Here is a 20,087-nt window from a genome sequence, read left to right as displayed (position 1 = left end):
AATGATAGGTGAAGCCTATTAGACCATGTGTAGTGGTAAGTTGATATAATGCCTTCATTATGGGGCATTATCCGACACGTGGCATTAGAGCCGTTCCTACGTTTTCGGAGACCCTAATCGAACTACGAAGTGGTGGCCCTTTTGCAAAGTTATCATTTTCACCATATTTAGTAACAAAAACCCTCCTCCTTTATCCGGGCTTAGGACCGACAATTATAAACTAAAAAGTTTATAATTGGCGTAGTTAAAATTTTTTTTAAAGTCATATGTTTTCTATAATTATAGTTCATGTTTAAATAAAATCTATTTTCTAGCTTTAACCGAGGCAAATTGTTTGATGAAATTATCGTAATCAAGTTCTTCTAAAAAATCTTTTTCGATTGACATAATAGCTAAACCGTTTAATCTTTCTTGTGACATTGTAGATCTTAAGTAATTTTTTATTAGTTTTAATTTGGAAAAGCTACGTTCTGCGGTAGCAACGGTTACATGAATGGTTAACACAATTCTATAGGCGATATATGCATTTGGAAAAGAATTAAAGTTTTTGATATAAGTTAATATATTAGTAAGTGTGTCAGATTCTACATGTATAATTTCTCTTAGCATTTTTAGTTCTTCAAATAAATCTAAACCATCAATATCAATATGATTATCATAGTTCCAAAACTTTTCCAAATAAATGCACTTCTCTTTTAAAACTTTATGATTTAAAGATTTTAACTTTTTTATACTAAACAAAAAACCAAAAATTTGTTCGAACTCCTTAAACTGAGCAAATCTACTTTCGAGTGAAACACTAGCTTGATCTACTATGTATAAAAAGTAATCCGTTCTAAAACAATCAATAGGAGTTTTCAAAGTCTCATTATCAACATTTTCATGAAATCTTCTATTTCTACGAATAACACGTTTTTCACGAAAACTAGGTTCAATGCCCATCTTTAAAGCAAGTTCTTTAGCCTCAATCATAGCATTTTCAAATCCTTCATCCCTAAACTTTTTAAAATAAATAATAAGTCCATCTAGTTGTTTTATAGCAATATCAATACACATATCTTTTGATTGTAAGTTTTTACTAACTACATTAATAGCATGTAAAACCTCATACCAAATAACCATCGCTAATAAAAATTCAAATTTTTCCAACTCATTTTCAACTAAAGATTTAGCCTCGCTTTTAACATTAGCCTCGGTACTATCACGATACAAATCCATTAATGCATCTCTTAGTTTTGGAGCTTGAAACCTAATTGCTTTAACACTTTCTAATCGACTTTCCCAACGTGTTTGTGATAATGATTTAAGAGTTAAATAAGGTATATTATCTTGTAAAATTTTCCATCTTTTAGTGGATGATGCAAAAATAGAATAAATACGTTGTATGGTTCCAAAAAAATCTTGAACTTTGTCACAAGTGTTAGCCATATCAGAAATAACTAAATTTAAACTATAACAACCACATGGAGCTTAAAAGGCTCTAGGATTAACTTCTAACAATCGTTTTTGTACTCCCTTATGTTTTCCTTTCATATTCGAACCATTATTATAACCTTGACCTCTAATGTCATCCACATTGAGTCCTATTCTATTAAGTTCCTCAATAATAGAATTAAAAAGACCTTTACCGGTTGTATCATTCACTATTAAAAATTCTAAAAAGTATTCTTTAACTTCTATTGAAGTTGGCGAAATATCTAAACATCGTAAGATAATGGACATTTGTTCTTTGTGGCTTATATCGGGTCTGCAATCAAGAATAATTGAAAAATATTTGGCTTCTTTAACCTTTTTAATAATTTTTGTTTTGACCTCATTTGATAATAAATGTATTAGTTCATTTTGCATTCTGGGTCCAAGATAATGATTATGAATTTCCTTATTTTTTATGCGTCTAACATGTTCTTGCATTATCGGGTCAAATTCTGCAATCATCTCAATACCGGCTAAAAATAAACCATTGCTTTCTTTATACAATTGTTCATTTGTCCCACGAAATGCTAAATTATGTGTACCAAGACTCTTTACAAGGGCAATATTTTTAGCACATTTCTCCAATGTTCTTTTTCTTTATTTATTTGATTTTGATTTTGTTTATCGATTGTCTTATTTTTCGCCAATCTTGTCTCTAATTCCATCCATGTTCTCATATTGTTAATATGTACTTTACTTTTTTCATGTTCTTTTAATTTACTACTAATATTTTTCCAATTGCTATTACCTTCTTTAGCTAAGCTACTAGTACATTGATTAACGTTAAACAATTTACAACAAAAACAAAACGCTCTATCTAAATCTATAGAATAAATCAACCATTTTCTTTCTAGCGTTTCACCATTTGGTAATGTTCGCATATAGTGAGATGTATTAAAGCTTCTTGAGTTTTCATCTTGTGGAAAATCGTAATCATGAATTTTAATCGGACCTTTTTCTACGAGTATATCTCTTAGATCAATACTAATATTATTCCATTGACTTGGATCAACAAAATTTATAGGTATTTCATCGGTTGTAAATTCATCATTCGTAGGTTTTTCGTCGTTTGTAGGTGTATCACTATCGTTTGTAGGTTCATTATTTGTAGATGTATCAATATTGTTTATAGGTTCATTATTTGTAGGTGTATCAATATTGTTTATAGGTTCATTATTTGTAGGTGTATCACTATCGTTTGTAGGTTCATTATTTGTAGGTGTATCACTATCGTTAGTAGGTTGACTTGTTGTAGGTGTACAAAATTTTAGAAGTGCTCCCTTTTGTGATTCGATTAAAGCTTCTTGTTTACGTTTTTTTAGCCTTTTTGAATGACCAGATTCAAAAGATCGAATTCGATTTGACATTGCTAATGCTAAAATATAAATTTATTCAGAAAAAACAACTTTATAAATCTATTTAAGAGATGGATAATAAGCCCTAATCATGAAAGAAGAATAAACTGCTAAACAATTTGATTCGCGAAAAAAATCAGATATCTAACATGTGCGGCTGTGCCACTGACTTCCGAGTTCCGAGAATCTGAGTGTTGAGTTGAGACTCGATGCCACTGCCCACTGAGTTCCGAGAACAGATCAACCACGGGACCACGTCTGTCTGCCACAAATCCAGAAGACAAGAACTGAAGAACTATCGACGATTCAAAACGACAATACAAGGAACTTATATCAATACAAATCGAAAATTGATGGACGATTAAAATCAACAAGGAACTCAGAACTTATATCAATTCAAATCGAGATGTGAGAACTTATATAAAATCAAATCAAGAACTGATATTATAAATACCTGTAACCATGGCAATCGAGGGGATTGAGGCGACGATTGAGAAATTTGAGGGGAAGACAGCATGATTTCCATAATTCCGTTTTCCAACCTGCAAAGCGGCGTCTGGTTTGTCAATTTTGTGTGAGACCGAGACAAGTTTTGGGCCTTTTATTCACCAGGCTTTATTTTTTTTGGGATTCTTATTATTTGTTTAGTATAAAATCAAAAAAATGGGCCTAGTATACAAAGAACCATCCAAAAATTTGGAGGCCTTTCATTTTGGGTGGCCCTAGGCCTAAGCCTTGGGTTGTAAGCCCATTGGGCCGGCTCTGCGTGGCATCCTAGTCACACTTGGGCATTATAGCAAAAAGTGGCGTAGTGGGGCATTATGCCAATAACCCCCCATTCAATCATTTCACAATTATTTTTTTTTAATTTAAAACATAAAAAACTTCATTAATTTAAAAAAAAAATTACACTACTTGAAATTAAAAAAAAAATAACTAAAAAATAGAAGAAAGTAGGTCGGAATGGATGCATGATTGTATAAAAATGTAGGAGAAAGTGGGTGTTTTTTTTATAAAAAATAGAAGAAAGTGGGAGAGAAAGTAGGAGATAAAGTGGGTTTTTTATAAAAAAGTGTGAGAATGTGGGGTGATATATATATAGTGGGTAATATTTTAAATTAAAAAAAAATAAATAATATGACCGTTTGTCAACGGTAAAAAGCTGGGCCCCCCATAATTTTAAGCCTTTTAATTAAAACGCCGATGTGATTTTTTTTCGAAAATAATGCCCGGTAACGCCGGGTGTAGTGGTTACCGGGGCGTTATAGGGCTTTTTTTTGAATTTTTTTTTAAAAAACACGCCCCACTACGGGCGGTCTTAGAATGACAATGCAAAAATAGTTGTGATGGTGGAGGCTATGGGCGGTGAGGTTGCGACGGCGGTGCGACGGTTGTGGTGTCAACGACATCTGCTAGGTGGTAGCAATAAGTGGGCAATGGCGGCGTGTGGCACTGGATCATTTGGATTTGTTCTGAGTTAATAGTTTTCATAATAGAGATCCATTGTATAATTTGAATTGGAAGACCCACCTATATAGGATAATAAGCGACCTCTTTGGGCCAACAAATTTCTAGGGGCCCTATTTTAATATACTAGTAGTAAGACCCGTGTGAACACACGGGTATGTTTAATAACGATCGAAATCAAATACTAAAAAACAGATTATAATATATCATTTAAATTGTTTGCGTTTTGTTACATATCTTTATAAAAAACAGATTATAATATATCATCTGTTGTTGATTCAATAGACATCAATTTCTATTGTGGGTTAATGGATTTAAACACCCCCAACTATTGCTATTTAGCCGCTGGCACTCTCAACTTTCACTTTGGTTCAGACCACTCTCAACTTAACACTTGGGTTGCTGTATCACCCCATCGTTAAATAAACACTAACTGGGTTAGTTCTTTTTGCTGACGTGGCCATTTTGTCCAACGTGGCAAGATGACGTGGCCTATATTAAAAATTAGTTTACTAGTTCAGACTTTTAATTTAATAATTTTTAATGATGTGGAGAAAAATCTGTTTTTAATATAATAATAACAATAACTAAAAATAAAACAAAATATATTTTTTATATATAAAGCCCCACCCCCTCCTCTCTCCTCCCTAAACACCACCACCGCCATCACCCCCACCCCCACCACCACAACCTCCTTCCCCAACATTTCACCACCGCCAACAACCCTTCACCACCACCTTCACGTTGCAGATCGGAAGAAAGGGAGCCGTCGCACACGGCGGCGGCGCAACGACAGAGAGACAGAGAACGAGATCAGAAAGAGAAGAGAGAGAAAGTGAAGCAGAGAGAGAGGCTCAGATCTGTAACATGAAGATCAGACAAGAGGGACGATCACCACCATGGCTGCAACACCGGGTCGAAGTTAACCCCATGACTGATTACGATGCTCGGATTCGAATCCGTACATAAATTAATATCATCGCCTTCTCATTTTCATCGTTCACCATCTAAATAATTGTATACACACATATATGATACATCTATATTGCTTATTGGCATTCTTTATGTAAAGGATTGTTGATTTTCAGGGAAAATGGGGATTGATTGAATCATGGGCTCAACATCATCAGATCAGATCTAATCCAAAGATGATGTCGCATGAGAGGGGCAACTACCCTATAAATACACCCCGTCTCTCTTTGTCACACCCCAACCAATGGCGGAAACATCGGGATGAGACGAAGTGTGAAGATTGCTCGAGACATCATAACGCTAATAATTGCGACAAGTATTTAAATAATCCGATTTCATTTCATAAGATAAATTGTCAACATTACAAGAAATTCAAATACAACAAGTTTAACAAAATAACAAAATTGATACAACATATTAAACCCTAACGTCTATATGTGTATCTAGGCATCAACGCTACTTCTTTTCTTAGCATCATCCTCATCAACCTCTAACATGTTTAATATAATTCAATGCAAAAGCAAAGACGAGTATACAAGTTTGATACATACATAGCAAAAGATAAGTTTTAAACGATTCCTCATAGCAAGCATGTGATTCAAGATAAACATTTAAACATGGCATGTGTCTAACATATCAAACCAAGGAAACGCAATATGCTCATGACATTACCGATGATAAAGGGCGGGTCGTTAATCATATAGCGCTACATATGTCACGGTTTGGCTCGTACGAAGTTAATGATAAGTTCAACACATAAGTTTCACCCAAGTTTAAAGTATCAAGCCATCACATATACGAGCATGTTATAGGAATGTTCATGTGTTTAAGCAAAATGTTCATGTGTAAGTTTGTTGATAGGTAAACATGTTACACCCCAAAAGTGGTAAAAGTAAAAAGGGGAAATACGAGTATACTCACAAAGTTTGCATATGCTTTCCAATTATCCAATTATTGACGAGTTGATGAGGTTAGAAGATTGAATGTGTAGGGTTAAAGTTCAAGTATGCTTAGAGTCGAGATTCGGTATTTAAAACAACATAAAAGTAAGATATCAGAATAGCATGTGAAAATAATCATCTTCAACACTACACTTGTATGACACTTGGTAACCACAAGGGTTATGATAATGTTTTCATGAGTTGAACACCCATAAGAATCACAACAAGGTTTAGGTCTTAGGTGATGTTCTACTACTTTAACATATAAACATAAGTTCAACATCAAAGGTTCGAATGAGTGTATATATATATCTAGGTTAAGTACTACATATTATTTAGTCCAATAATTCAAGTAGGAGGTAGAAGATTAGGATCTTCATTTAGGCACCTCGTGTTATCATAGATGTCATGTATGGGGTAGGAAGAACATGCTTCCATTTAGGAACCCCTTGAATGTTCACCACTTCACTTGATGTAAAAACAACCAAGGAGGGTCACGAACTAGGTTTAGCAATATAACATAAACAACCTAACTATAGAGAAATCATCAAATCATGTGAGGATTGTATGTAGGACAACCCAAGTTGTTCCATAATCACTCATTCATCAAGATCTAAGCTTGACATGATTTGTGGGTTAAATACCCTAACAAAACAGAAAGTATTTGAGGTTTTAACCTCCGATTTATAGTGTCTCAACCTTGTTTTTAAGCTTAACCAACCATAAGTGAGGTTGTAAGCATTAGGACATAGGTGTGAGATGTGTTAGACACAAGTTGGATGAGTTTAACAAAGTTTAGATAAAAACAGAAACGAACAGCCCACTTTGGAGCCTATTTGGGGAAATTCCAGGGACTTATTTACTGTGAAAAACCCATGGAAACGTAGATAAGGTCAATACAAAGTAGTAGGAAAAAGAATCGAGTGAATCGGATAAGAATTGAGTGAGTTATGCTCATTTTCGTGAAGGGGTGTCAATCTGCTCGAACCCTTGCTTTCAGCTATGGTTTGGAGGATGTTTTGAGAGTTTTTAGTGTTGCAAAAGTGGTAGGGAGGCTGGTTATAAGTGTTATTTATAGGGGGAAGGATTAGGGTTTCAATGGGTTAGGCTTTGGAAGTGTTTAGAAGGGGTTACACCTTGAAACTAGCCCACAAAACCCAACTATATGGGGCTGAATTTTGCTAAATTGGGGCTGCCATATTTCTTTATTTTTTTATTTTTTTAAAACATTATAATGAGTAATTTTGTTAATTAAGTTGTGTAATAATATGCAACAATGTTTCCCCTAACTTGTAACAAGGTGAAATATGAAATAAAACATGATTTAACTAGGTAAAAAGTGTAATGTACAAGTATGTAACATGTTTGTAAGTGACAAGTATATGTCACCTATTAGATGATTAACCGTTGTATAAATAAGCATATTATTAGGGGTTTTTAGGTATCAAAAATTTAAGGACAAGCATGGACATGCATCGTGAATAAGTATCGTATAAGTATGAATTACAAATAAGGATTCGATGTACAATGAATTCGAACGTATGAACATGTATGAATATGTAGATGGTTAATTTAAAGAAATACGAATTTTATTTATAATCCAAGTCTCGGATTTTACAAAGAAAAGACGACTACAATAATACAAGATTTCCAAAAATAGCATTACAAGGCGAGCTTTCTAATTATGGAAAGTATGAAAAAGCAGGGCGTTACAGTCTCCCCTCCTTTAGGAAATTTCGTCCCGAAATTTATTTAAGAGGTAGATTTAAAGAGTTTTGGTAACAGTTCGAGACTTGAGATTTTGAAACGTTTTGAAAAGTACGAGATTTTGGGAAGATAAAGATAAGTTTGTAAAATGATTTGTCGAGCCGAAATGGGTTTGAGGCATAAGCAGGGGTAAACAGGTATAGGTAAAACGATTTGAAATGGCTAAAAATTAGAAAGTTCTAAGGGTAATAAGATAAGTTAGGATTTGAATGCTTAAACGAGCTTGATTGTGAACGAGGTTCGTATGAAAGGAAGGAAATAGGAGCATGGGGCGAACAATTGACACTAAATGAACGCAAGTATACGAATGATATGGGCATTAGATAGATGAAAGTAGCATGTTAAGGATGAAGTCTCGTCATGGATAATCGGACATAATGTGTTTGTGAGTTGCTTAAAGCTTGTATTAGGTCCAAGAGGTCTGTAAAACACTGAATTTCTCATGGCACGTTTTACGAAAGTTTTGTAACATGGTGAAAACACTTATATATAGGAAGTACCAGCGGCGTATCCACCATGTTTTGACCATGTTACGTCCATTTCGTCTTCGGTGTCATGTTACGTTCCGTGTATTACCATACGCAGTAGCACACTCTATGGTTCTCATACGCCTATCACTATAATCCCGTGTGCACCCGTGATTATTTTGATCGTCGCATGATCCGCATAGCTTGTACTAGTTGTGTATGAATCGGGGTATACATAAAAAGTTTAGAATGTGTACGTACAAGAATATAGTATATAAGCAAGTCCATGCTTAAGTATGTGTGGGACCCACGCAAGCGAATCCCTCGGGTTACGCTCGCGTATAGGTACGAATGTATGAATCATGAGTAAGGATGAAAGTATGAGCATAAGTTTAAGTATGAAAACGCACGTAAGTATGGGTATCAACATAAAACGTACGAGTAGTATGAGTATACGTGTAAGCATGAAACGTATAAATATAAGTATAAGCATAAAACACATGAGTACAAGTATGAATACGATTATAAGTATAAGCATAAAATGTATTATTATGAATATGAGTGAGAGTGTGAGTACAAATAGTAATGATTACGTATATAGTATTAATTGAAACATAACAAAGTTAAGTATGTAAAAGCGCTCAAAAGGTTGAGCATATAAATACGAACGATATAAGTGAAATTGTCGCGATGAAACCACAAAAATGTGTATGATGATATGCATGTATAGTTGTTTAAACGAAACGTTGAGTTTATTGAATCAAATTTAGATTGAGCTTGGTTTAAAAGGTAGAATATAGTTTGCATATGTAAGAGGATATAAAGTACTTATTGGTCATGCATATCGTATTTTGTAATGAATGGAAATGCTACTTTTGTTTTAAAAGGGTTTACGAAATCCGAAGATGGTCGGTCCCCATGAAGCCTTCTTGCCCACGTGTTTTGGAAAATAGGTGTAGGAAAAGGTCTTCGAAAAAGTAAGTTCGTTTCATCCAAAACAAGAAATTTTGAGTTTTTTTTTTTTTTTTTTTTTTTTTTTGTGAATACGTTGATCCTTGGAAAAGGGATTTATCAAGGTCTTAGTGTTCATTTTAAAGGGTTTTGACAAATGGTTCGTTGAGGTTGGAAATATTCTTTGGTAAAACGATCTCATAATATCAATAAGATCCTATAAGTAATTGAGAAATGTTGGTTTGGTTTCAATTAAGAATGGAAGTCTCTACTATGACGGTATAATGTGAGCATGTTTTAGTGATTAAGTCGAATATGAAGTTCATGGGCAAGAGTTTCATTGGAGTGATTTAATTGGTACGTAGCATTTCGTAAGGTTTTGGAGTTCGAGTAATAAAACGTTTTAAGACATGATTAAGAATCTCGTGTATATGAGTTGAGTGAAAATAGATTGTAGAATAAGAAGTACGTTTGATAAAACAATGTATTTTGAAATCGGTATGAGCGGGTATTTTGAATAATGATAAATAATTTGGGTATAAAATATGATCGAGTTTGCATAATAAGAAATTTTTGAAGAGATGTTTTGGTAACGATCACCTAGGTAAGGGAATCACCCCTAACTCGTTGGTGATGTTGTTTTTTTTTAAGAAAAAGGGGAGTGGAGTTAGTCGTCAAGGTAAGGAAATCACTCCAATCTTAATGATATGTCTCCACTCGTCGTTACAAGGAATATGAATTTAAATTATATGAAATCATGCATATATATAAATGTATCGAAAAGGTTCAATATGTTGTGTGCATGAAAAGAGAATATCAAAAGTATACTCGAGTTTGAAAGATTGCATCGTATAAAATAAATATTAGAAACACATGTTGATCAAAATTTGGATGGTTCCAAAACGGAACTTTGACTAACCAAAGTGGTCGAAAAGTCTTTCTAATTTGAGGAGCATGCTTTGGCCTAATAGGTAAAATACTCTCGCCGACAAGTCGGTTAACGGTATTTACCCTTCCGGTTACTACATGTCCCAAATCAATCGAAATTTCGACACTTGGCGGGATTTATGAAAAACAAAATATCAAGGAGTGGAACTAGTCGACAAGGTGCGGGTTTCACCCCTAACTTGACGATTTCGTATCCTAAGTGTGGTTGGTACTCGTCGGGTCAAAATTTAATTTCGACATGTTGACGAGGGTCCACTAGAATTTGAAATTTGAGATTTACCATTAAGATGTGGATTTCACTCCTAGCTTAATGGCGATATCTCGTGTAAAAAGAAGAATAGGTAGATTGTGAGTCGTTCACCAAATTGTGGGTTTCACGCCTATTTTGGTGAATTTGTCTCGAGTGTTTACGGATTTAGAATAGTCGAGTAAAATGCATGAGGGAAAGAGTATGTTAAAGGAATAAACAACAAATATAAACGCACAATGAAGCATATTAAGAATAGCACATAATGAGTGGGACAATAAAACATGTATTGGCACATAATAAAGCAAGTATAACATGTCAAGTGTTAACACATAAGCGCCATATATGCTTAAAAGATCAAAAGAGAATGAATAAAGCAAATAAGGTAGCATGCAAGTAGTTTCAAGTAAAACAAAAGAATAAGGCTCTAAAACTATAGACAAGGCTAAAGCATTCCTACTTTTCCTAATTCCCTATAGTTATGGCTCTGATACCAATCTGTCACACCCTAACCAATGGCAGAAACATCGGGATGAGACGAAGTGTGAAGATTGCTCGAGACATCATAACGCTAATAATTACGACAAGTATTTAAATAATCCGATTTCATTTCATAAGATAAATTGTCAACATTACAAGAAATTCAAATACAACAAGTTTAACAAAATAACATGACAACATAACAAAATTGATACAACATATTAAACCCTAACGTCTATATGTGTATCTAGGCATCAACGCTACTTCTTTTCTTAGCATCATCTTCATCAACCTGTAACATGTTTAAAATAATTCAATGCAAAAGCAAAGGCGAGTATACAAGTTTGATACATACATAGCAAAAGATAAGTTTTAAACAATTCCTCATAGCAAGCATGTGATTCAAGATAAACATTTAAACATGGCATGTGTCTAACATATCAAACCAAGGAAACGCAATATGCTCATGACATTACCGATGATAAAGGGCGGGTCGTTAATCCTATAGCGCTACATATGTCACGGTTTGGCTCGTACGAAGTTAATGATAAGTTCAACACATAAGTTTCACCCAAGTTTAAAGTATCAAGCCATCACGTATACGAGCATGTTATAGGAATGTTCATGTGTTTAAGCAAAATGTTCATGTGTAAGTTTGTTGATAGGTAAACATGTTACACCCCAAAAGTGGTAAAAGTAAAAAGGGGAAATACGAGTATACTCACAAAGTTTGCATATGCTTTCCAATTATCCAATTATTGACGAGTTGATGAGGTTAGAAGATTGAATGTGTAGGGTTAAAGTTCAAGTATGCTTAGAGTCGAGATTCGGTATTTAAAACAACATAAAAGTAAGATATCAGAATAGCATGTGAAAATAATCATCTTCAACACTTAACACTTGTATGACACTTGGTAACCACAAGGGTTATGATAATGTTTTCATGAGTTGAACACCCATAAGAATCACAACAAGGTTTAGGTCTTAGGTGATGTTCTACTACTTTAACATATAAACATAAGTTCAACATCAAAGGTTCGAATGTGTGTATATATATATATATCTAGGTTAAGTACTACATATTATTTAGTCCAATAATTCATGTAGGAGGTAGAAGATTAGGATCTTCATTTAGGCACCTCGTGTTATCATAGATGTCATGTATGGGGTAGGAAGAACATGCTTCCATTTAGGAACCCCTTGAATGTTCACCACTTCACTTGATGTAAAAACAACCAAGGAGGGTCACGAACTAGGTTTAGCACAATAACATAAACAACCTAACTATAGAGAAATCATCAAATCATGTGAGGATTGTATGTAGGACAACCCAAGTTGTTCCATAATCACTCATTCATCAAGATCTAAGCTTGACATGATTTGTGGGTTAAATACCCTAACAAAACAGAAAGTATTTGAGGTTTTAACCTCTGATTTATAGTGTCTCAACCTTGTTTTTAAGCTTAACCAACCATAAGTGAGGTTGTAAGCATTAGGACATAGGTGTGAGATGTGTTAGACACAAGTTGGATGAGTTTAACAAAGTTTAGATAAAAACAGAAACGAACAGCCCACTTTGGAGCCTATTTGGGGACATTCCAGGGACTTATTTACTGTGAAAAACCCATGGAAACGTAGATAAGGTCAATACAAAGTAGTAGGAAAAAGAATCGAGTGAATCGGATAAGAATTGGGTGAGTTATGCTCATTTTCGTGAAGGGGTGTCAATCTGCTCGAACCCTTGCTTTCAGCTACGGTTTGGAGGATGTTTTGAGAGTTTTTAGTTTTGCAAAAGTGGTAGGGAGGCTGGTTATAAGTGTTATTTATAGGGGGAAGGATTAGGGTTTCAATGGGTTGGGCTTTGGAAGTGTTTAGAAGGGGTTACACCTTGAAACTAGCCCACAAAACCCAACTATATGGGGCTGAATTTTGCTGAATTGGGGCTGCCATATTTCTTTATTTTTTTTTATTTTTTTAAAACATTATAATGAGTAATTTTGTTAATTAAGTTGTGTAATAATATGCAACAATGTTTCCCCTAACTTGTAACAAGGTGAAATATGAAATAAAACATGATTTAACTAGGTAAAAAGTGTAATGTACAAGTATGTAACATGTTTGTAAGTGACAAGTATATGTCACCTATTAGATGATTAACCGTTGTATAAATAAGCATATTATTAGGGGTTTTTAGGTATCAAAAATTTAAGGACAAGCATGGACATGCATCGTGAATAAGTATCATATAAGTATGAATTACAAATAAGGATTCGATGTACAATGAATTCGAACGTATGAACATGTATGAATATGTAGATGGTGAATTTAAAGAAATACGAATTTTATTTATGATCCAAGTCTCGGATTTTACAACGAAAAGACGACTACAATAATACAAGATTTCCAAAAATAGCATTACAAGGCGAGCTTTCTAATTATGGAAAGTATGAAAAAGCAGGGCGTTACACTCTTGCCGGAGCCTCATTTATCCGAGCATCTTCTTCTTCAGATCCCCATTTTTTATTTACTTGTCTTCTAAAAACTGAGGGTATATAGTGGTGCCAATTTCCATTTCTGTCCTTGAAAGTGACATATTTTGTGTAAGACCAACCGTATATGTGTACGTATTGAGGTGGATTCATGTGGCAGATTGTGTGTGTATTTACTGAGTTGGATTCATGGCGGATTGGATGGAATAAAGGAATTGGAGTGGAGGATTGATTAGAGTTAGGGTTTGAGAAAGGGGAAAAGTGAGGTGGTGGTGGTGGAGAGAGGAAGGGGTGGGTATCTTTTTAAATATTTAAAAATAATAATTTTGTACACGTCATCATGCCACATCAGATAAAAATGCTATATCAGCAAAAACCACTGACAGAGTTATTGGCTAGTTAACGACGGGGTGACACAGCAACCCAAGTGTTTAGTTGGGAGTGGTGTGAGCCAAAGTCAAAGTTGAGAGTGCCAGCAGCCAAATGGCAATAGTTGGGGGTGTTTAAATCCATTAACCCTTCTATTGTTGATTCAAACTCAAAATCTTTGATGGGTTACAATCAAGATTAAGACAGCTAACAACGATGATGAGAAACAAAACACAAAGAATGCGGACAGTTGCTGCTCCCTCTTTGAAACTATTTATGCATCCATACGAATAATGCAACGAAGACCTTCCCCTTTAAGCATCAAGTCAAAGGCCTTATTGATCTCTGAAAATGGTACTTCATGTGTTATGAACTTCTCCACCTCAAGTTCCTGCAAAAAAAAAAAAAAAAAAAAAATCACCCTCAAATCCTTCAATTTTTAATTACCTTTTTTATTAGTAATTGTAAACTAAAAAAATCAATGTGTTAGTTACCTTGTTCATATACTTTTCTACAACCGAAGGAATATCAGATCACGGTTTATAGTTTCCAAAGAAGGTACCCTTCAGAGTCCTTTCGTTCAACACATTCATGGGACTTGTCTTGAACACGGCGTCTTTATGCGGAACACCCACAAGAACAGCAACACCCCAACCCTGCACCAAAACTCAACAAATGTTAAACAACTACTATACAAAATAGATATGTATATATATTCAAGCAAAGGGTATAAATATACATCATGAACACATTCAAAAGTAGAGATCATAGCATCAACATGACCAGTGCATTCAACACTCCTGTCAACCCCTCCATTTGTCATCTCTGCAATCACTTCTTGCACTGGCTTCTTGTAATCTTTTGGGTTCACAAATTCTGTAACCCCAAATTTCTTTGCTGTTGTAACAAAAACAAAAGTCATTATGATTAGTTTATGTGTGTACACATTTTAGCTACAACATATGTACATTTTTTAATACTTACCAAGCTCAAATCTATTGGCATTGAGATAAACACCAATGATCCTTGAAGCACCGGCAATTCTTGCACCTTCAGCAGCCTATTCACAGATAATTCTTCAGCATTTGAAATAGATTCATACAAATTACATATTTTAAGTGTTACAGTTTGAGAAAACATACAGCAAGTCCCACAGCTCCCAGACCGAAAACCGCCACTGAAGAGCCTTTTTTCAGTTTTGCAACATTTAAAGTAGCACCCAGCCCTAAGAAACACAAATTATTTTTGGTCAAAATAAGGTCGAAAAAATCCAACAAAACAAGTGATCAGGACATCAAATTAAATTTGTACCAGTGGAGATCCCACAGCTGAGGACACAAACTTTATCAAGAGGGGCAAGAGGGTTGATCTTCGCAAGACATCCAACATGAACAATTGTGTACTCGCTGAAAGTAGAAGTCCCCACAAAATGGAAGATGGGTTTGCCGTTGATCGAAAACCTAGATTTTTGATCGTGAAGTATGACTCCCCTGTCGGTATTGATCCTGGGAAGGTCACACATGTTGCTCTCTTTGGACATACAGTGAGCACACTCTTTGTATTCTCATGTGAAAACAGGAAGCACATGATCCCCTGGCTGAAGATCAATCACTCCTTCCCCAACACTCTCCACAACCCTGTGTTGTTCATGTTAACTAAATCAATCGGATTATATAATTCAAACTAATAAATGTTACACAACTTTTTAAATAAATGGAACATACTCTCCAGCTTCATGTCCTAAAATTCTTGGGAATATTAACATTCACCCTGTCTGTATGCAGATTGTGACTTTTCACCTGCATCATAAACGCAAACAATCATCTTTAAGTTATACTATTTTGTGCTTAGAGACTGGATTATTTGCAAACAATCAAGTCAAAAATTAACCTGCACAGTTCCATATGAGATATGACAATGAAAAATATACCAGCTCTTAGTGGCCACCTCATCTTGCACCAAATCCATCATCAGACCAAACGACATTGCATCCTCGTTAAGGATAAAGTGCCTCGCAAAAGGCTCAAGTCCATACACTCTAGCAAGCTTAGATTTACGGTCCCCTTACAACATGATACGCCTCTTTCAAATACGGTCAAAAAAATAGAACCAGGGATAAACCATATCTAGACAACAGTTGACGAAAAAACTTCCAAACCGGTCGAAAACTCAATCGGGATAGATTTCACTTTATAATTCATGATTACCTATTTGCAAATCTGACAAAACCACATTCTTTTCCTACAAATATTATGTCCACCAACAAAGATCTATATAACATTTTTAATAATAAATAAAACTGGATTAGGATGCTAATCGATCAGCAGATGAAACTGGATTGAACGGAGACGCTAACCAACAAAGATCTATATAACATTTTTAATAATAAATAAAAATGGATTAAGATCTATATAACATTTTTAATAATAAATAAAACTGGATTAGGATGCAAATCTGACAAAACCGCATCCTTTACCTGTTGTGTTTGAAGAATCACATCAGCAGATGAAACTGGATTAGGATGCTAATCGATCGCAACTGCTGTATTCAAATCAAGATGGAAACCCAAAGAACAATTATAAGTAATACTAACTTCAAAATCGAAACCCTAATTTAATCATTTATATTGAAGAATCATTCATCTTTTATGCCAATCGATAGCAACTGACGTATTCAACTCGACGGAACTGAGTATGTAGGTAAATTGAACGGAGACGCTAACCATAACCAATCAAGATACAAAGAGAAAGAGCACTCGAACCTTAATTTCACGGAGTCCACCAACAACTTTGTTTTTTACCGACGTGTGTCCTCCAACCTGCTGAAAATACGAACCATCCTTAGCTTTGAACGTATCAATAATGTAAATTGAGAACGACACGTAGGGGGCTTACCTAGTCATCCGATCTACAGGCGTTCAGGGCATGCAAGGTTAGAACGTCCATTTGTATTCTCGCCAGTACCCTAATAGTCGCTTCTGTTCATATCGTCGTGTTGGATGGCTAGACTTCAGTCAATGCCCCGCCGGTCCTCGTCTCACCTATCTTCACCGTCGTTGGAATCAAGGGGGTACGCCGGAAAAACAAACCATACCGGTTCGTTCTCCACCACTGCGATGTCGATGATGAAGGATTACCTCTCTTTCTCCTTCTCCTCTCTCTTTCTCTCTAACTTTCATTTTTTTTCTCTGGTTCTCTGTCTACAAATGAAAAGAACAAGGTGTAAATGGGTTTTTAGGGATGAGCAGCGGGAATGTAGTTACCTTGACAAATGAGGGAGCTCCAAGCACAAGAGCCCGATATAAAGTTCCAGCCATTGGGGATTTAAGAGGTGTCTAAGTTGACATAGCAATTATAAGCAATTAAAAAATCAGAGTAAAAATTTCTTTGCACTCCCTCAAAAGTCCTAAACAACAATCAGGTTGTAATCACAACAAATTAACCAAATATATTACCAAATTTCGAGAAATGAAAGAGGAAATTGAAAGAAACTTGTTTGAAAATGGCACCAGATATGAGATTCTTTGATTGGTAGTTCACCTTGAATCGTAAGATAAGAATCAGACATTGAAACCCTAGAAATAGTTAAGATCTATGAAAAACTTCAATTCAATCAAAGTTAAGTACCTTTTGAAGCTGATGTATAAAATTACTTCTACGAACTTCAATTCGATTAGTACCTCGGTCACACAACCACCACAACTTCCGGTCGTTCCCAGATCTCCTTTCCGTCTCTCTCTTGCAGAATCAAAACTTAATTAGGCATTTCATCAAATACTTGATGAACACAATTCAAAGAACAATTCTGCTCTATATATTAGATTATCTTAATATCTCTTAAATGATACAATATAATTACTTGAACTTCCTGATAACATTAATCTTAGTCTATTACAAAAATTGATTCTAGAAGATGCACCTCCTATGATGAAGCAACAAAGTGAACTTATAAAATAAACCACTAAAATAACAAAGTGAAAAAAATAGAATAATCATTCACAAAATTAGAGCAATTTCCATTAAAGAATCCTCATCAGACTACCAAAATTGTTAACAATTCATAAAATTAGGTCAAGAACTTTAACACAACAATTAATCACACACTTGATAAGAAATCAACTAACCAACAGATCTGGATGTGCTCGATTTCACCGGTGAAGGATAAAAGTCATGAAAAATACTCTGGGTAGCCAGATCTGCAAGTTTAACCACTTACAATGTTGTTGTCTAAAACAAATTCAGCAGTTGAAGCATACCTTTGGGTTTGTGGATCTACACATATATGAAGCATACAGTAGTAAATCACGGTGGCGAAGTTTGACTGGAACCCTAATTTAACCTGTTTGATGCGCTTTCATAAGTAAATAGGTTGAAACTTGATGCGTGTCGGTGTCTATATAATTTTAGTTATATTTTAAGCCCCTTTACACTTTTTAGCCAAGTTTTAAATTTATAAAACACGATATTTACTAACACTAAACACGCATATGGGCAAGTGCACCCATCGTGAGCGTAGTATAATGTTGGTAAGATACCGAGGTCGTCCAAGGACACAAGAGCTTTTAATACCGGTTTATCCTCAACGTCTAATCAAATCAAAAAGTTAGAAAAATGTTTTTAAACTATAAAAATAAAACTAACTAAAATGCTGAAAAATAAAAATAAAATAAAAACAGATAGACAAGATGAATCACTTGGATCCGACTCGCCTTGTGTGTAACCTTTGATTATTTCCGCACTTTTGCACTTTTTAAGAGATTATCTTAGTTGTTGCAGTAGGCCCCTCTTTTGAAGGTGACGTTACCCTCAACCCAGTAGTTTGAGTCAGCAAGGATACAATCCTAAAGGGTCGGATTATTGAAAGATAATTAATTAAGTTATTAATGCATAATGTGGTAGGACCCTCTTTTGAAGGTGACGTTACCCTCGGCTAAGTAGTCTGAGTCAGCAGGGATACAGTCCTAAGTAGCCGGGTTAAAGTTTTAATAGTAGTTTATATATGAGGGAATCAAAGAGTTTGGACCCCCGCCATCCAATACCATTGGGTATTGAAGGATGTCCTACTAAATTTGACCCAGGTCCTTTGCAGGATCTATACACTGAACAATGGCAAGACTCTTACCAAACCATTCCCTTAACCCCCGACCAGGTAGCCAACATATCTCCATATAGATCGTGGAGATATGAATGGTGAAAATATTTTATTTTATATAGACAATAAAATAATGCCAAGACACCACGGACAAATGATAAGGAAGAATCACCTTCAACATACAAAACTAGTTATTAAAGTCATTAATACATAACCAAATAAAAAGTGCGAAAAGATTAAAAATAAAAAGTATTACACTAAATGCTTGTCTTCACCAAGTGATGTAAGAGACTTAGGCAAACATGGCCTTTGATTGTCAAGAACTCTTACGATCAATCTTGGATCCCGAGACGACTCACACACTCTATGATGGACAATGGATGATGGTGTTGTGATGGTGGTGGGTGGTGGGTGGTGGGTGAAGGGTGAGAGAGGTGGTGTGCCAAGAGATGAGTTGCAAGTGATCCAAGCACTCCTATTTATAGGCTGAACAGAAGCTCGGGCACAACCCCGTGTCCATCCCTCTTCTCTTTCTTCATTAATTGCAGTTTGGCTGCATTAGTTGACCACGCCCCCGTATCCGCTGGGCACGACCCCGTGTGCAGAAGCGTATCTGTACTATCAAGATTTCCTCAGATTCTGCGAATCTAAGAGTTGACCACGGCCCCGTGTCCGCTGAGCACGACCCCGTGGTGGGCGATAGAAGCTTCTACAACTTTGTCTTTTCCGCTGACACTTGGGCACGCCCCCGTGCTCATTGAGCACGGGGCGTGTTCAGCCTTCTGTTTTCTTGTTTTTGCTTGGGAAGATGCTGTCGGGGGGGGGGGGGCATTCCACGTTTGTTCATTTTCTTGTATTTATGTTAGATTTAGCTGCCTTTTTGCTTCTTTTGTTTATTTGAGCTCATTTAATCCTGAAAATACAAAAGGAAGACAAAAACACACTTTTTCCAACATTAGTACTAAAAAAGGATTAGTTTTATGCCTTAATTGATGTAATTTATATGTTGCATTTTGTGCACATCAAATACCCCCACACTTGAATCTTTGCTTGTCCTCAAGCAAAACTCT

At 35.3% G+C, this 20,087-nt stretch overlaps 2 protein-coding genes and 1 pseudogene across 2 annotated transcripts; all 3 read right to left on the bottom strand.

The window, feature by feature from the left end:
• Positions 1 to 303: 303 nt before the first annotated feature.
• On the bottom strand, positions 304 to 1,218 carry LOC110944807. The gene has a single exon (XM_022186453.1). It carries the CDS (start codon positions 1,216 to 1,218, stop codon positions 304 to 306), a length of 915 nt encoding a protein of 304 aa, XP_022042145.1.
• Positions 1,219 to 1,470: 252 nt separating this feature from the next.
• On the bottom strand, positions 1,471 to 2,840 carry LOC110944808. The gene is made up of 2 exons (XM_022186454.1): positions 2,222 to 2,840; positions 1,471 to 1,946 (listed from the first exon to the last, which is right to left on the bottom strand). The coding sequence occupies exons 1-2, from the start codon at positions 2,838 to 2,840 to the stop codon at positions 1,471 to 1,473; spliced, it is 1,095 nt and encodes a 364-aa protein (XP_022042146.1).
• Positions 2,841 to 14,110: 11,270 nt separating this feature from the next.
• Positions 14,111 to 15,691, bottom strand: LOC110944809 (annotated as a pseudogene).
• Positions 15,692 to 20,087: the final 4,396 nt, after the last annotated feature.

This window comes from Helianthus annuus, chromosome 6, assembly GCF_002127325.2.
Source record: "Helianthus annuus cultivar XRQ/B chromosome 6, HanXRQr2.0-SUNRISE, whole genome shotgun sequence".
In the NCBI taxonomy this organism is placed as follows: domain Eukaryota; kingdom Viridiplantae; phylum Streptophyta; class Magnoliopsida; order Asterales; family Asteraceae; genus Helianthus; species Helianthus annuus.
The sequence above is the reverse complement of the archived record's forward strand: the minus strand, read 5'-3'. Positions and strand labels throughout refer to the sequence as shown.

Excerpts from the sequence above, each read along its gene's own strand:
- LOC110944807 (XM_022186453.1), bottom strand. The coding sequence starts at position 1,218 with ATGGATTTGTATCGTGATAGTACCGAGGCTAATGTTAAAAGCGAGGCT.
- LOC110944808 (XM_022186454.1), bottom strand. The coding sequence starts at position 2,840 with ATGTCAAATCGAATTCGATCTTTTGAATCTGGTCATTCAAAAAGGCTA. Across the intron at positions 1,947-2,221 it reads TAGTAGCTTAGCTAAAGAAG|CCGGTATTGAGATGATTGCA; the intron begins GTAATAGCAATT and ends GTTTATTTTTAG.